At 38.9% G+C, this 13,951-nt stretch overlaps 2 protein-coding genes across 3 annotated transcripts in view; both read left to right on the forward strand.

Moving 5' to 3' along the window:
• The first annotated feature begins 2,251 nt into the window (after window positions 1-2,251).
• On the forward strand, window positions 2,252-8,337 carry LOC122867911 (PI-PLC X domain-containing protein 1-like). Its single transcript, XM_044179359.1, has 7 exons — window positions 2,252-2,391; window positions 2,515-2,640; window positions 3,167-3,291; window positions 3,395-3,526; window positions 5,214-5,381; window positions 5,522-5,705; window positions 7,891-8,337. The coding sequence occupies exons 2-7, from the start codon at window positions 2,523-2,525 to the stop codon at window positions 8,124-8,126; spliced, it is 963 nt and encodes a 320-aa protein (XP_044035294.1). The 5' UTR covers window positions 2,252-2,391; window positions 2,515-2,522; the 3' UTR covers window positions 8,127-8,337.
• The window catches only part of spata20 (spermatogenesis associated 20), a 43,661-nt gene continuing 37,994 nt past the window's right edge, over window positions 8,285-13,951 (forward strand). Inside the window, exons 1-8 of one of the 2 annotated variants that reach the window (XM_044179330.1) lie at window positions 8,285-8,394; window positions 11,219-11,347; window positions 11,433-11,497; window positions 11,703-11,857; window positions 11,957-12,100; window positions 12,471-12,672; window positions 12,788-12,918; window positions 13,316-13,420. In XM_044179330.1, the coding sequence (XP_044035265.1) occupies window positions 11,232-11,347; window positions 11,433-11,497; window positions 11,703-11,857; window positions 11,957-12,100; window positions 12,471-12,672; window positions 12,788-12,918; window positions 13,316-13,420 (918 nt within the window). In that variant the 5' untranslated portion in view covers window positions 8,285-8,394; window positions 11,219-11,231. Of the gene's footprint in view, window positions 8,631-11,218; window positions 11,348-11,432; window positions 11,498-11,702; window positions 11,858-11,956; window positions 12,101-12,470; window positions 12,673-12,787; window positions 12,919-13,315; window positions 13,421-13,951 lie in introns of both variants that reach the window. The other variant, XM_044179329.1, reaches the window with a different exon arrangement.

Genomic DNA, 13,951 nt, shown 5'->3' on the forward strand with positions numbered 1-13,951 from the left:
CATTAGAATAAATGCAAATAAAGATTAATACAATAAAAACAAGTTTTCCAAAGATATAGATATCACACAGCACTGTAAGTTTCGTTGGCAGTTCCTACCAACTTTCTCTTATATTCCCTGTCTTCCTCAAGGCGATGTTCAAATGCATCCAGTTCATCTTTATTTTGGACCTTCAGAATATCCAGCGAGTGTTGTATGGAGTCCATAACCCCCTGGACTGCACTAACTTTCTCCTTTATTTCCATCAGCAATGTGAGAACCCTGCGCTGGAATTCTAATCAGTATCAAATATCAGTCTGACTGTTGAGCAAAATCCATGTAACAAATGGTCAGGCTAACAATGGAGAATAAAAAAGAAAAATATAGAAAAATATTTATTTATTTATTGTTATTTAAATAACACTCATGTTGTACATTATTTTCTTATAATATTTTTAATATTATTTAATACCATATTGTCAATTATATATTCATGATTCTTGACCTGCAGTACTTGCTTTATCTTTCTTTATATTTCTACTATGTTTATTGTTTTGCACCAAAATACAAGCAAGCAAATTCTTTGTATGTGTAAACCTACTTGGCAATAAAGCTGATTCTGATTCTGAGAATGCAATATTTTTTCTTTAAGTTTCCTTGGCTTTAAAAGTAATTTGACAAAGGGTCAATGATTCTTCAAGAGAGACTTCACTTTAGTAGAACTTGTCAAGTTTCAGCAGTCTTACCTCTATCTAAGTGCATCAACAAGTAAGCTATAGTGAGCACTGCTGTGCCTTGTCAACACCACCATTCCTCCCAGGTGTCAGGCTCCTCATTCACTTCCATTCATTTTGGGGACCATGTCTAAATATCATACTTCTGAAGAATAAACAAACTACTCCTGTGCAGATTTCAATAAAACAGATAATTCTGAGTCAAATGTATGCACCTGTTTTGGCATTTGATATATCTTTACAGATTTATAACCTTTGAAAAATAAAAGCAGATCCGGTAAATTTGTTTTAAGTTTGAGTGTGCTGTGTATCTTTGCCTTGCACGGAATGTTTCAGGAGTGTTGGAAGAAAGAGTCTAAGCATTCTGTGAAATGTTGACAGTTTATCAAACTACACCTCAAGTGAGAAATGGTTCCTTTATTGAATATTTGAAAATGGCAACATTAGCTCATAAAAAGAGTTGTCTTGCCTAGTTTAGCTGGCACCAGAAAAAAGTATTATTTTGAAAAGAAGGAGAACAGACACTTGTGTACCCAGACAGAAGAGAAAATTTGCTAACTTTATACCTCGCACTGAAAAACAAAACTGCCTCGCCAGCATGTTTTAACATATTATCTGTAGTTTGGGGTCTGTATTCATAATGCTATCCAAATGACATGCTTACAACACGTAATTGCAGCTTAGTTTACATTGTGCATTTACACTTGGTTCTACATGGACTGCATACAAACTGTTGAGTCAGTGACATTAGTCATTTAGGTTCATAACATAACATTGCTGTACAGTTTGTTGATACTTCAAAAGTATGATATGTAGACTTAGTCCTCAAAATGAATGGAAGTGACTGAGGAGCCTGACACCTGGGAGGAATGGTGGTGTAGACTCTCTGGGCTCGTGCTCTCGGTTTCGTGCTGTTGCCTGGCTCAATCCTGGCCTGGCTCCCTCCTGGTCTCTCTGGGTTTGTTACAGTGGCCTGGCTCTCTCCATTTGCTGACTGATAGAGGAACCCTCCACATCATAGTTACTTGGGCTTTCCCTCCAGGTTTCTTCTCCTAGGCTTCCTGTATTTTAAATGTGGGATGACAGGTTGAAAAATGAAAAAGGTCACTCTTTCAGAGCTTGGATATTATAATAATGGCTCAGAGGGTGTTGTAAATATTCTTACTTATCACAGGAGTGTCTCCACTTAAAGGTCTAACATGATGCTCCGCACTTGATAGGGCTGATTTCAGAGAGGCATTGAGACCTGCCAGTCAAAGTGTAACATACCGGACATGTCAACACAAATTGAATAGTAGGACATTCCAAGAAGGTTAATGTCAAACTGAACTTATGGGGGGAGTCACAAACATGTTTCTTTCCTCACTATATTTACTGGACTTAAGTGCACATTGACGGTATGAGGAAGTTTCAGCAGAACTCCATATCATCTTCATCAAGCATTCAAGTCCGAAGCAATTCTATTTTTAGATTTCCTCATAGAATAAGTGATGAAAAAACCTGTACAACTAGATACACTTGTTTCTCTAACCATCGCTATTAACTTGAATACTGCAGCCTCCTCTGAGCAGCATAAGACCTTTCAGCTTTATGACAATATCAGTTCTTTGCACACTTCTGCATTGTCAAATCTGAGGTAATAAAGAACTCAAGGAAGGCTGAGAATCACCTCGGCAGGGTAAGTGGTGTTCCTCTAAACTTTTGACCTTCATGTCTGTGCTTTTCTTTATGCCAATCTATTCATTATTAGCCACAAACGACTGCATTGGTTAAGGGGTTGACTTTGAGTTGTTTTATGTAGAATTTGAGATGACAAAGTCTGCAGAAAAAAGCAAAAGGAGAGGTGACGTCACAAGCTACTGTGACTGGATGTCGCAACTACCACCTGAACTTCACAACATTCCTCTCTTTAATCTGGCCATACCAGGTATGAAGCTGAAATAATGTAACAGTGCTACTGCATTGAACTAATACACAGCACCTTCCCCAGTTTTCAGAGTGTATGGGTCAAGGACATTAAGATTAGCATATTGTTACTATCATGTGAAAAACATGTATCTCCATAACATCTTTTAATGAGCTATAAAAAAAGCCTTTTTTCAGTTTTCTGACAGTATTTTTTTCACATTTGACAATGGATTTTTAAATACTTTATTTAGTTGAAGAGGTAGGAGAATTTTCTTAATTCATAAAGTACCTATCTATCTACTATCATTCCATTTATCTGAACAAGACTAAAAGTCTACAGCCATTGCTAGCGGCTCTGTGAGGCACAGCTATGCTTTGAGCTAAATGCTAACATCAGCATGCTAACATGCTCACAATCTCAATGCTAACATTCTAGTGTTAAGCTGGTTTGTTTACTAGCTTTAGCGCGCTCACATTGGCTAATTAGCACTAAACACACTAAACACTATGTGTGTTTCTATGTGTGTGTGTTTTGTATTTCCTAGGTAGCCATGACTCAATGAGTTATGACTTGGACATCAACTCCGCTATAATAGAGCCTGATAACCTGAAAAGATTGAGCAAGATTTATTGTGCACGTAAAATAGTGCGCAAATGGGCGATCACTCAGGTAAATGGTGTTTAAAACCTGTCAGTACTGAATTTACTTGTGCATATAAAGAAAGAGAGAGAGAGGAGTGTTTGTTTGACTGTTGTAATGGCTTGTGATGCAGGAGGAGACCATCACAAAGCAACTGGATGCAGGGGTTCGCTACTTTGACCTGAGGATCGCTCGCAAGAGAAATGACACCAACCCCACTAGACTTTACTTTTATCATGGGCTGTACACGCTGACTGATGTGGAGGTAAAGATGGTAAAGAGGTCAAAACTCCAGCAACACTTGTAGTATATAGAACAACTTTGTTAGACCAACGCGTCTCAGCTTGTGGTCTTCATCAGGGTCATCATGGAACACATTACAAACAACATTTAAATAGGGTAGGTATGGAGCAGAAAAAAAAACAATTCAAAAGGGTAAAAAAGTATGAAAGACAACCAATCATATACATCCATACACATATCAGCCAATGGAGCACCTACAAAGGCGGGTTGGGTACATGGTCATGTGGCTACAGGCCAATTGTAGTCCCAGACTGGCAGAGAGGCAAGGGGAGGGTCTAATAAGGGACATGGTTGATGCCATATTAGGTAGATAAACTGCTGGTGCAACTAAGGGCTGGTACTAAGATTGTACAGAAAAGGCCTTGACCCAAAATGTGTCTATTTGATGTGGCATGCTTCGAAAACACATTAATATATAAAACTATTTATAACGTACTATATATGGAAAGAGCAACAAGATTATAAAAATGACATAATAAAAAATGTATACATCATAAACAGATATGAGAAAACCATTATAAAACCACATAAAATCACTATAAAAACTCATTAATTGAGAAGTCCTCATTCATGCCCCCTGGAAATAAACTTTTAAAGTAGAAAATCCAAAATGCTTCTCTCTTTTTCCTGAGAAAATTGACATTATCACCTCTTTGGCTGGACTTAATCACCTCTGTGCCTATAAAAAATAGATGAAATGTGATGTTGCTTTTCATTGAAATGTATTGCAACAGGACTGGTTACATCACTTCTCTTAATGGAGTTTCTATGTTCAGTGATACGCTCTTTAAGGGAACGGGATGTTTCACCTATATAAATACAGTATATTACCACATGGATCCTGTATCATGTAGACGAAATTTTTTGTTTTACAGGTAATGAAGTCGGTGGAGGTGAAGATGGAAATGTCCCATACTGTATAACCATAAGAACATTGCCTCTTTTCATTATGTAAACATGTAACATAAGCAATATTTAGGAGTAAATCAACCTTTGTGGATTATTAGTCACCAGTGGTATCAGGAATAGGCTTCCCGTATTTTTTGGACTATATATATTTAAATTTGACCACTTTTATGCCAATAAATACATAAATAACTTACAGAAAACGTTTGAGTCTGGCCAGAAACCATAATTGCATGTCATCCCTCTCTCAAGTCAATAATGCCTGAAAAAATACTTGCATGAACATGCATGGGGGATGCATGAACTCATGACCTCAGTATTTCTAAAATCCTGACTATGGCCCTGAACATAGTAAAATCACTCAGTAAAAAGATTTCATCATCACTTTCAGGTTTTGTCAAAAGTGGACTTGTGACCAGTGCTGTGGGGAGGTACTTTGGTATGTTACTGATACAGAAATAATCCAAATTACCAAGTGAAACAAGGATAGAAAAAATTCACAGGCTCTATATGGTATCATGCATATCCGCAAAAGGTCAGATCAGAATAACTAAATAACTTTTTCTATTGGTTTGCAGTTGAGCTATTTTTGATAGTTGACCATGCATCAAGGCTGCAATGTTTAAATAAGTAAAACCAAATGAAAATGTATAAAATGTATGTTTAAGAAAAAGAGGAACAGAGAAGATATCTTTATGTGATGCCAACTGTATTGAGAACTACCATTCTGCACTTGTGATCAGACTGTTCTCAACATCATAAATGACTGGGCAGAGAGGCACCCCAAAGAGATCCTCATCCTGGCTTTATCCCACTTCAAGGGGTTTGACAAAAAGATAGAAGAGCACCTCCACATCCATCTTATCAACTTCATCAAGACCTTGTTCAGAGCCAAACTCTTCCATAAAATGGTAAAGTATACTGAATTTTCCAATTAAGTCAAACATATCTTGTCATTAAAGTACCTACTGTAAGCTACTATGGCTTTTAAATAAAAAGAACTTGAGCTTATACCACTTCCAAAACAAACTCTTTCAATGTATCACAACAGGACATTCCTACCCTGAAGAGATGCTGGGACCAAGGCAGAAACGTCATAGTTTCATATGATTATCCGGCAAATCAGCACCCTGAGATATGGAGTAAAATAACTTATTACTATGGCAAGAGTATGGACCCCACGGAAGTTAAATCAGAACTTCGTCGGGCTTTGGAAACACGAAGACCTCTTCCCTGTGAGTTTTCTCTGTTCCTGCAGCAAAATAGGTTTAAGTAGGTAAGTATTGTTAAATTGGGACAGTTAAGCTTTGCAATGAATATCTTCAAGGAATACAGAAAATAACCCAAAACCAATTGCTTATGCATTGCTGAAAGGGTACCTGATCAGGGAAAAAAAGTCACATGGATGTGATGACATATAAGTGGGCGTGGCATCGCATGCAGTGACACTTGATTCCAGAATCACAACGGAAAGTGAAATGACAGCTTTCTGATGTTTTATCAAATTGTTTTGAAAGCCCTGTTTGCATTTTAAAAAAAGAAAAGGGCAAACAAAATGCTAAATACTTTTTAATGTTTCACATACGTATCTCAATTGTGTTGTTGTATTTACATTATATGGTTATTTGAAGACATTAAAATGTCTTCTTTAATTTTTCTTTTTTATATCAAAATATAAGGTGTCCCATTGTGACAATGAAGGTGTCCCATTTTGCTAGTAGCGCCTGTAAAAACATTGTCTCAAGACGTATCGTGTTTGAGAGGGAGTCATCGATTCTATGTTTGAATATTTTTTATTCTGCATATTGTAAAGGGGGTGAATGTTTATAGAACTGTATCAAGTTGGGAGCTAAGGCATTGGGATGATGAAGTAAATAGTTCCAGAATGCACATTTTCAGAAAGTGTCCCATTTTAACAATACTCACCCCTATGCTGTAAACAATAAAGGGTGTGGTTTCTACTTTGGTGGCCAGGGCTGATAATGTCTTTCTTACTGTAAATGTCTCTACTCACCAAATCTGTTCAGTGACAAAGTTATTTATGCATAATCTCCTGCATGATGATTCAAGAGCAGAGCCATTTTAAATATTTCTATGAAGTGATTGCTGAGCTATGTAGATGATACCCAATTATATCTATCGATCAAGCCGGATGAAACTAACCAGTTAGCTAAACTTCAAGCATGCCTTAAGGACATAAAGACCTGGATGACCTGCAATTTTCTAATGTTAAACTCAGACAAAGCTGAAGTTATTGTACTTGGCCCCAAACACCTCCAAGACAAATTATCTAAAGATATAGTTACTCTAGATGGCATTGCCCTGGCCTCCAGCAGCACCGTAAGGAACCTCAGAGTTATCTTTGATCAGGATTTATCCTTTAACTCCCACAAACTTCAAGGTCTGCCTTCTTCACCTACATAATATTGCAAAAATCAGGCACATCCTGTCTCAAAATGATGCCGAAAATTTAGTGCATGCATTTGTTACTTCTAGGCTGGACTACTGCAATTCCTTATTATCTGGCTGCCCGAATAAGTCCCTTAAGACTCTCCAGTTGATCCAGAATGCTGCGGCACGTGTACTGACAAGAACTATGAAAATAAATCATATTTCTCCAATATTAGCTTCTCTGCACTGGCTCCCTGTAAAATCTAGAATAGAATTTAAAATCCTTCTCCTCACCTACAAAGCTCTTAATGGTCAGGCACCATCGTATCTTAAAGATCTCATAATACCATATTATCTGACTAGAACACTGCGCTCCCAGGATGCAGGGTTACTTGTGGTTCCTAGAGTCTCCAAAAGTAGAATGGGAGCCAGAGCCTTCAGTTATCAAGCTCCTCTCCTGTGGAATCAGGTCCCAGTTTGGGTTCGGGAGGCAGACACCATCTCCACATTTAAGAGTAGGCTAAAGACTTTCCTCTTTGATAAAGCTTATAATTAGGGCTGGCTTGGGTGAGCCCTGAACCATCCCTTAGTTATGCTGCTATAGGCCTAGACTGCCGGGAGGCTTCCCATGATGCACCTCTTTCCTCTCTCCTTCTCTCCCTCTCCATCTGTATGCATTTTTATCCCATTACTGCATGTTACTAACTCAACATCTTCTCTCTCCCGTAGTTTTGTGCTTTCTCGTTTCTCTCCTCTCTCCTTCTGTCACTTTCAACAGGCACTTCTGCCTCCGGAGCTGCAGAGGCTGTATCTGTGGTTGTGGGGCACCTGCTGCCCCCATGTTCCTGCTCGACAACTGCTACTACAGTTGTTGTTATTTGCTCTGTTACTAATACTGACATTATCTTTCCCATAGCTTTCATTCCTATTATTACTAATTTATTAATATTAACACTACAATTACTATTTTACTATTATAATAATAATAATTATATGTGGTCTTTGCATTGTGCCCCCCATGACCTGCAGGTTTCTTTGTATGTGGCTTGAACCTGACTCTGCCAGATGATGCCAGGACACTCAGGTACATCCTTCGCCTTTGTGACAACCTTGTCAACGTCATAGGGAGGAGTCTGCCAAAGCTGCTGCAGTGGGTGGAAGAGCAAGCTGAAAAAACACCTATGAACATTGTCGCCTCAGACTTGGTGACTCGTGACGGCTTTGTCTCAACGGTTGTCAAGCTCAATATTTCGAAACGTGTGTAGAAGCATAGTGGAAACACGTCTCATTTCCTTCTGTCTTAAAAAAACCCAACTTGTTTTCACTGTTTTTCCTTTACAATGAATTCACTCACTCACAAACTAATGATGTATTATTAGAAGAACCCACACACACAGTGATTGTTTTGAATGTTCATTGCCTGTTGGCGCGCCATCACGTGTCAATTTATGGTCCTGCAATAAAGTGTTCACCTCATGCCTGTACATTTTGGCTGGTCTGTTTTAACAAAGTAGCTAACGTTAGCTTGCTAAAGTAAGTAAGCGCCACACTTGATGGATTAGGATGTTAAGATTAGCATGGCGTCGGTCGGCGTCCAAAAATAGCCGGGTGGAGCCTGCACGCCTTTTAACTGTAGCTTTTTTAGGAGCGGATAGTCCACAGCAGAACTCAGGGGGTAACATTAACGTTAGGTGCTTCAGACACATTCCCCACCCACCACCAAGCGATAGGTTACCGCTCCTCCATCCCCAGCCGGCCTGCTACCTCAGGTAAAGCCAACACGGCTAATAGGTTGCTAACGCTAACGCTAGATGTGCTGTACTTTGACAAGTTGCAGCAAACATGCCCAGCGTTAATTTAGCAACAAAAGTCATGGCGCGTCAAATGTTGGGAAGTGTTATGTCGCTTGCTTAATAGTTGGTGTGACGATTGTGGACTTGCTTTTGGACGAATAGAAGAGCTACGCGAAACTCCATTACAAAAACATACAAATAAATATGTCCCTAACATTAACTATTGCCAGGCAACATGCCTCTGTGAGTAAAGGCATTTAACGACGGTCCAAATGCCTCGTATTTTAAATCGGTGTAACTAGTTAGATCAACCAAGCAGCACTTATCTAGGTTATGTCTAATAATTTGTCAGTTTTTCTAACTGGTTTGCTTGGTAAGTCTACAGCCACCCCCTAACCTGCTAACGGTAAAATATAGCTAACCTAATTGACCTAAAAAAATCAAATAGATATGTGTCCATGTGTCATAGCTATATGTGTTATAGCCGAATTTCAAAAAATGGTCTAACATATCGGAAACTATTTTCAGTCGTGTTTTTCGGGGCAATAACCTTTGCCTATTAGCAAAGTTACATTAAACTAGGGAATATTCAAATCGGAGTCCACATGACTGTTCATTGGCTAACAGTTACAGTGCTTGACAGCTACTCCAGCTGTAGTAGGGAGCTGCTGAACAAGCTTCTTTAATATCAGCTAGCTGGCAGCGTTTTACTAATTCGTTTTAGTGATATGCATGAAAACAACTTCAAGCTGACTAACGTCGTAAAGTTTAAAACAGTAGCTTGGCTTCACGCTGTCAAAACCAGGATGAGTTGTAATTGGTTAACATTACATTGGCAATAAATGTTGCCCTTTTCTGCAGTGGTGGAAAGTAACTTACTACATTCACTCAAGTACTGTACTTAAGTACATTTTTCAGATACTTATACTTGACTTCAGTATTTCCATTTTCTGACATTACTTCATCTATACTACATTTCAGAGGCAAATATTATACTTTTTACTCTACTGCATTTATTTGGTCATTTTAGTTACTACTTTGCAGATTCAGATTAATAATACAAAATATAATCAGCAAATAAATTATGATGTATTATTATGGATGGATTAAGACTTTTACTTAAGTGAAATTTTGAATGCAGGACTTTTACTTTCAAACTGCATTTCTACACTGTGGTGTTGCTACTTTTCCTTAAGTAAAGCATCTGAGTATTTCTTTCACCACCTCTTGTCATGGCAGGAAAAGCTCAGGTGTTACTAATAGCATTAATTAGTGATGGCTGCATTCCAGTTAACTGTCCTAGTAAACAAACATGCATAATCACCCTGCAACTGGAACACCTATATGGAATGTAGCCATTTGTAACATTATTAATTACACCTGTGCTTTCCCTGCTATGACATGCAAAAGATCTATTAAGTGATATATTAGTGCATAGGCCTTCTGGATGTATGTTTTTTTTTCAGCTTTCAAACTTCCAACAGTATTTCAATGAATGACAAGTGTGTTTAACATTAATGAAGCTTAATAATATAGCCGTCAGGGGGTACCATATTTCCTAGTTAGCATAGGGACTGTCGATGAACATGATAACACAAGAGCAATATAATAATTTTCTTGTATATAGCTGTCAATGTCATTCACAAAAAACAAGTCCATGAGATGTTTTCATTTATGCAGAGGTATTAAAGCACCAAGATAATGAATTAAAACTTCTCCTGTAGCCAGTGTTGCCAACTCTTTTCCAATGAAAGTACCTAGCACTAGCTCCAAAAGTCGCCAGATGATGTCATACGCTCATTTGCATGTTGAAGATGTCATTGCGCATTCTTTTGCATAAATCTTAAAGCAGTGAGGGAGATATATAGACACATTTTTGGCCAAATAATCACAAGCTCACTACAGGGACATCATATATCTGAAGAAAAAAAAAGTAAATAAAATTAAAATAAATAAAACAGAGAGGGAGAAGATCAGACAAACTATTTAAATATTTACAAGATCAAACAAAGTATTTACATATTTACAACCTGTAGAAACATCTTGATCCAGAGAGAAAGAGTGAGAGAGAAGCTCAAGTGAACATATTTACAAGCTGTAACATCCTAATCCAGAGAACCGATGAGAAAGAGTGAGAGAAGCTGCCTGCCCCACATGCCTCAGCGCAAGAGGAGAGGGAGAGAGAGGCCCCGGCGCTGTTGGCAGAGGAGCCGTGCAGAATTCGTGGGAATGAATTACAATGTAATATATTTGAATATATTTCTCGCCTTTTCGCTGATGGTCTGAATAGGTTGCTAAATTTGTCGCTAGTCGCCTTTTAGAAATAAAGTCGCTAAGAGGGCCTGAAAAATCGCTAAATCTAGCAACCAAGTCGCCAAGTTGGCAACACTGGCTGTAGCAGTCTGTTTTTTTTTCTTTTTTAAAATTTCTTGTTCAATGGGATATCTGGCGTAACTAAAGGCACACAAAATAAACCTTTTTATAAGATGTCTGGCTTCTGAAGATTTCTCTACATTGCCGCCAACAAACAGTGACTAAAATTGTAAATATGTTTGTGTGTCCAGTTCATCTGTCTTTATGAGCATGGCGTCAGGGGGTGAAGGGCCATCATCCACCCCTCACAGACACACCAACAGGTTAGCCAAGGAGAGGTCGCCCTACCTGCTCCAACATGCACACAACCCTGTTGACTGGTGAGGGCCTTTAAACTACAGATAGGCACACATTTCTGAAAGCTGATATAATGTCATTTATAATCTAATGTCATGTTTGTTTCAGGTATCCATGGGGTCAAGATGCTTTTGACAAAGCAAAAAATGAAGACAAACCGATCTTTTTATCAGGTAAGAAGCCCCTCTGAATTTCCTTATGTGTCAGTATGAGAAAAGGGAAATTACTCCATGTAAATCATACCTCTGATATGAGATAACAGTAAATTTGGAAATTGAAACACTCGCTTTTCACATGATGTCATACTGACTCACTGTAGTTGTGCTTGTACTGGAAAATGACACATCTGTCTCCTATAAATCTCTCTCTGACCATCAGTGGGCTACTCAACTTGTCATTGGTGCCATGTTATGGAGAGGGAGTCTTTCGAAGATGAGGAAATTGGCAAAATCCTTAGTGACAACTTTGTCTGCATCAAATTAGACCGAGAAGAGAGACCTGATGTGGATAAGGTCTACATGACCTTTGTACAGGTGTGTGTACACGTGTGCTTACATTTAGGTTTTCTCACACAAGCCTTTTATTTTTCCTCTGCTAATACTCTCATTACTTTTGGTTGCTAATGTCTACAGGCAACAAGTGGAGGTGGAGGATGGCCCATGAGTGTATGGTTGACCCCTGACCTACGACCTTTCATTGGAGGTACCTACTTCCCTCCTAGAGACCATGGAGGAAGACCTGGGCTCAAAACAGTTCTCACCAGAATCATGGAACAGGTAAAACAGGACTTTGCTCAAACACTTCTATAAAGTCTTTTTTCTCAGTCTTTGAGTTTTACAAATTCAGTTTTATGTTATTCTTTACCCCTGCGTTTGGCCCATTTAAACAATACATTTCATGAGATATAATTGATGTGTGGGGAAGATCGGGCTTCACAACAGCATCAGAGGACAAAGTCAATCAAATCCAAGTCATCAACAAGTGCGAGCATGTTTACCACGCAAGAACAAGAACATCTGAGATTTCGAGTTGACGCGTTGCATATTTAGTGTTTTCAGGGTTTTATAAAGTTATGTAGTTAGGTCTCAGCCTTATGCACTATCTATGTCATCCCTACATATCACAAGTATGACTTCTGATCCTCAGTGGCAGAATAACCGTCCTGCTTTGGAGTCCAGCGGCGAGAGGATCCTTGAAGCTCTAAAGAAAGGTACGGCCGTTGCTGCAAACCCAGGAGAGAGTCCTCCTCTGGCCCCAGATGTTGCTAATCGCTGCTTCCAGCAGTTGGCGCATTCCTACGAGGAGGAGTATGGTGGCTTTAGAGATGCTCCCAAGTTCCCCACACCAGGTAGACTCAGCAAGACCCACAGCGGACATGTTTCAGGCTTCCAGCCCTGCTGGGCCTGTTGAATGCTCTTCATCTGACTCTCTCTCTTTTTATCTTTCTCTCCCTCCCTCCATAGTGAATCTGATGTTCCTCATGACTTACTGGTCTGTGAATCGCTCCACCTCAGAAGGGATCGAGGCTCTTCAGATGGCCTTGCACACACTCCGCATGATGGCGCTGGGAGGCATCCACGACCATGTGGCACAGGTTCATACATGTTTGAGTCGAAAAGCAATTTGAAGACGTCATGTAGGGCTCTGAGAAGTGAGAATGGGCATTTTTAACTGTTTTCTGACATGTTATTGACAAAATTATGAATTAATCGATAAAGCCAATTGTCATCAGATTAAGCGATAATGAAAGTAACCGTTATTTGCAGCTAGTTTGTTGACACACTCACAAACACCTAGATGTACTGTATGTCTCACTGTATGAACATGATTATGTTTTGGGTTCTATTCTTTCAGTTCAGGTCAGATATGCTTTGCAAGTTGCATCACAGGAGAGAAGCTTGCCGGAGCAGTGTAGTATTGGTTGTTATAATATAGATAATTTTAACTGAATATTACTATCAGACAGTATATACTGTATCTCTCTTCCGCAGGGTTTTCATCGTTACTCTACAGATTCCTCATGGCATGTTCCCCACTTTGAAAAGATGTTGTACGACCAGGCTCAGCTGGCTGTAGCCTACATAACTGCCTCCCAGGTGTGTGTGATTGTCTCTGTATCTGTGGCTGTGTGTGTGTTCTTATTTGTGTATCTGTCAGGGTATCCCTCCATCATTCTGTCTCTCTCTTATCCAAGTAATTTATCCCCATATTACCCATTCAGTGAAAATCATTGGTGTGAGACTTAGACTTAGAGAGTAAATACAAACACTCATAATGACAGTGAAGGTGCTAATACACACATATCACAGTTGGGTAATTTGTAAGGCTTGTTGTTTTCAGTTTTTACCAATTTTTACTTAAAAATATGCAGATATTTTTCAAAAAGAAATCAATTCAAATAGATTTGAACCTGTTTCCACTGCACTGGACAGTGTTAAATTAAGATGCAGCAATAAGAACTGGAATCTGAATGCCATAGTTTTTAGTTTTCTCACATGTATGCTGTGAGTATATACTGGGCTGGCCTGTTTTCCAGAGTGGACAGAGACAGAAACAAAAAATTAATTAGGACACAAGCATGCAGGCAAACTCAAATACAGACACACATACAGTAAGTGCTTGTGTTT

The sequence above is a fragment of the Siniperca chuatsi genome, linkage group LG20 (assembly GCF_020085105.1).
Source record: "Siniperca chuatsi isolate FFG_IHB_CAS linkage group LG20, ASM2008510v1, whole genome shotgun sequence".
NCBI lineage: Eukaryota > Metazoa > Chordata > Actinopteri > Centrarchiformes > Sinipercidae > Siniperca > Siniperca chuatsi.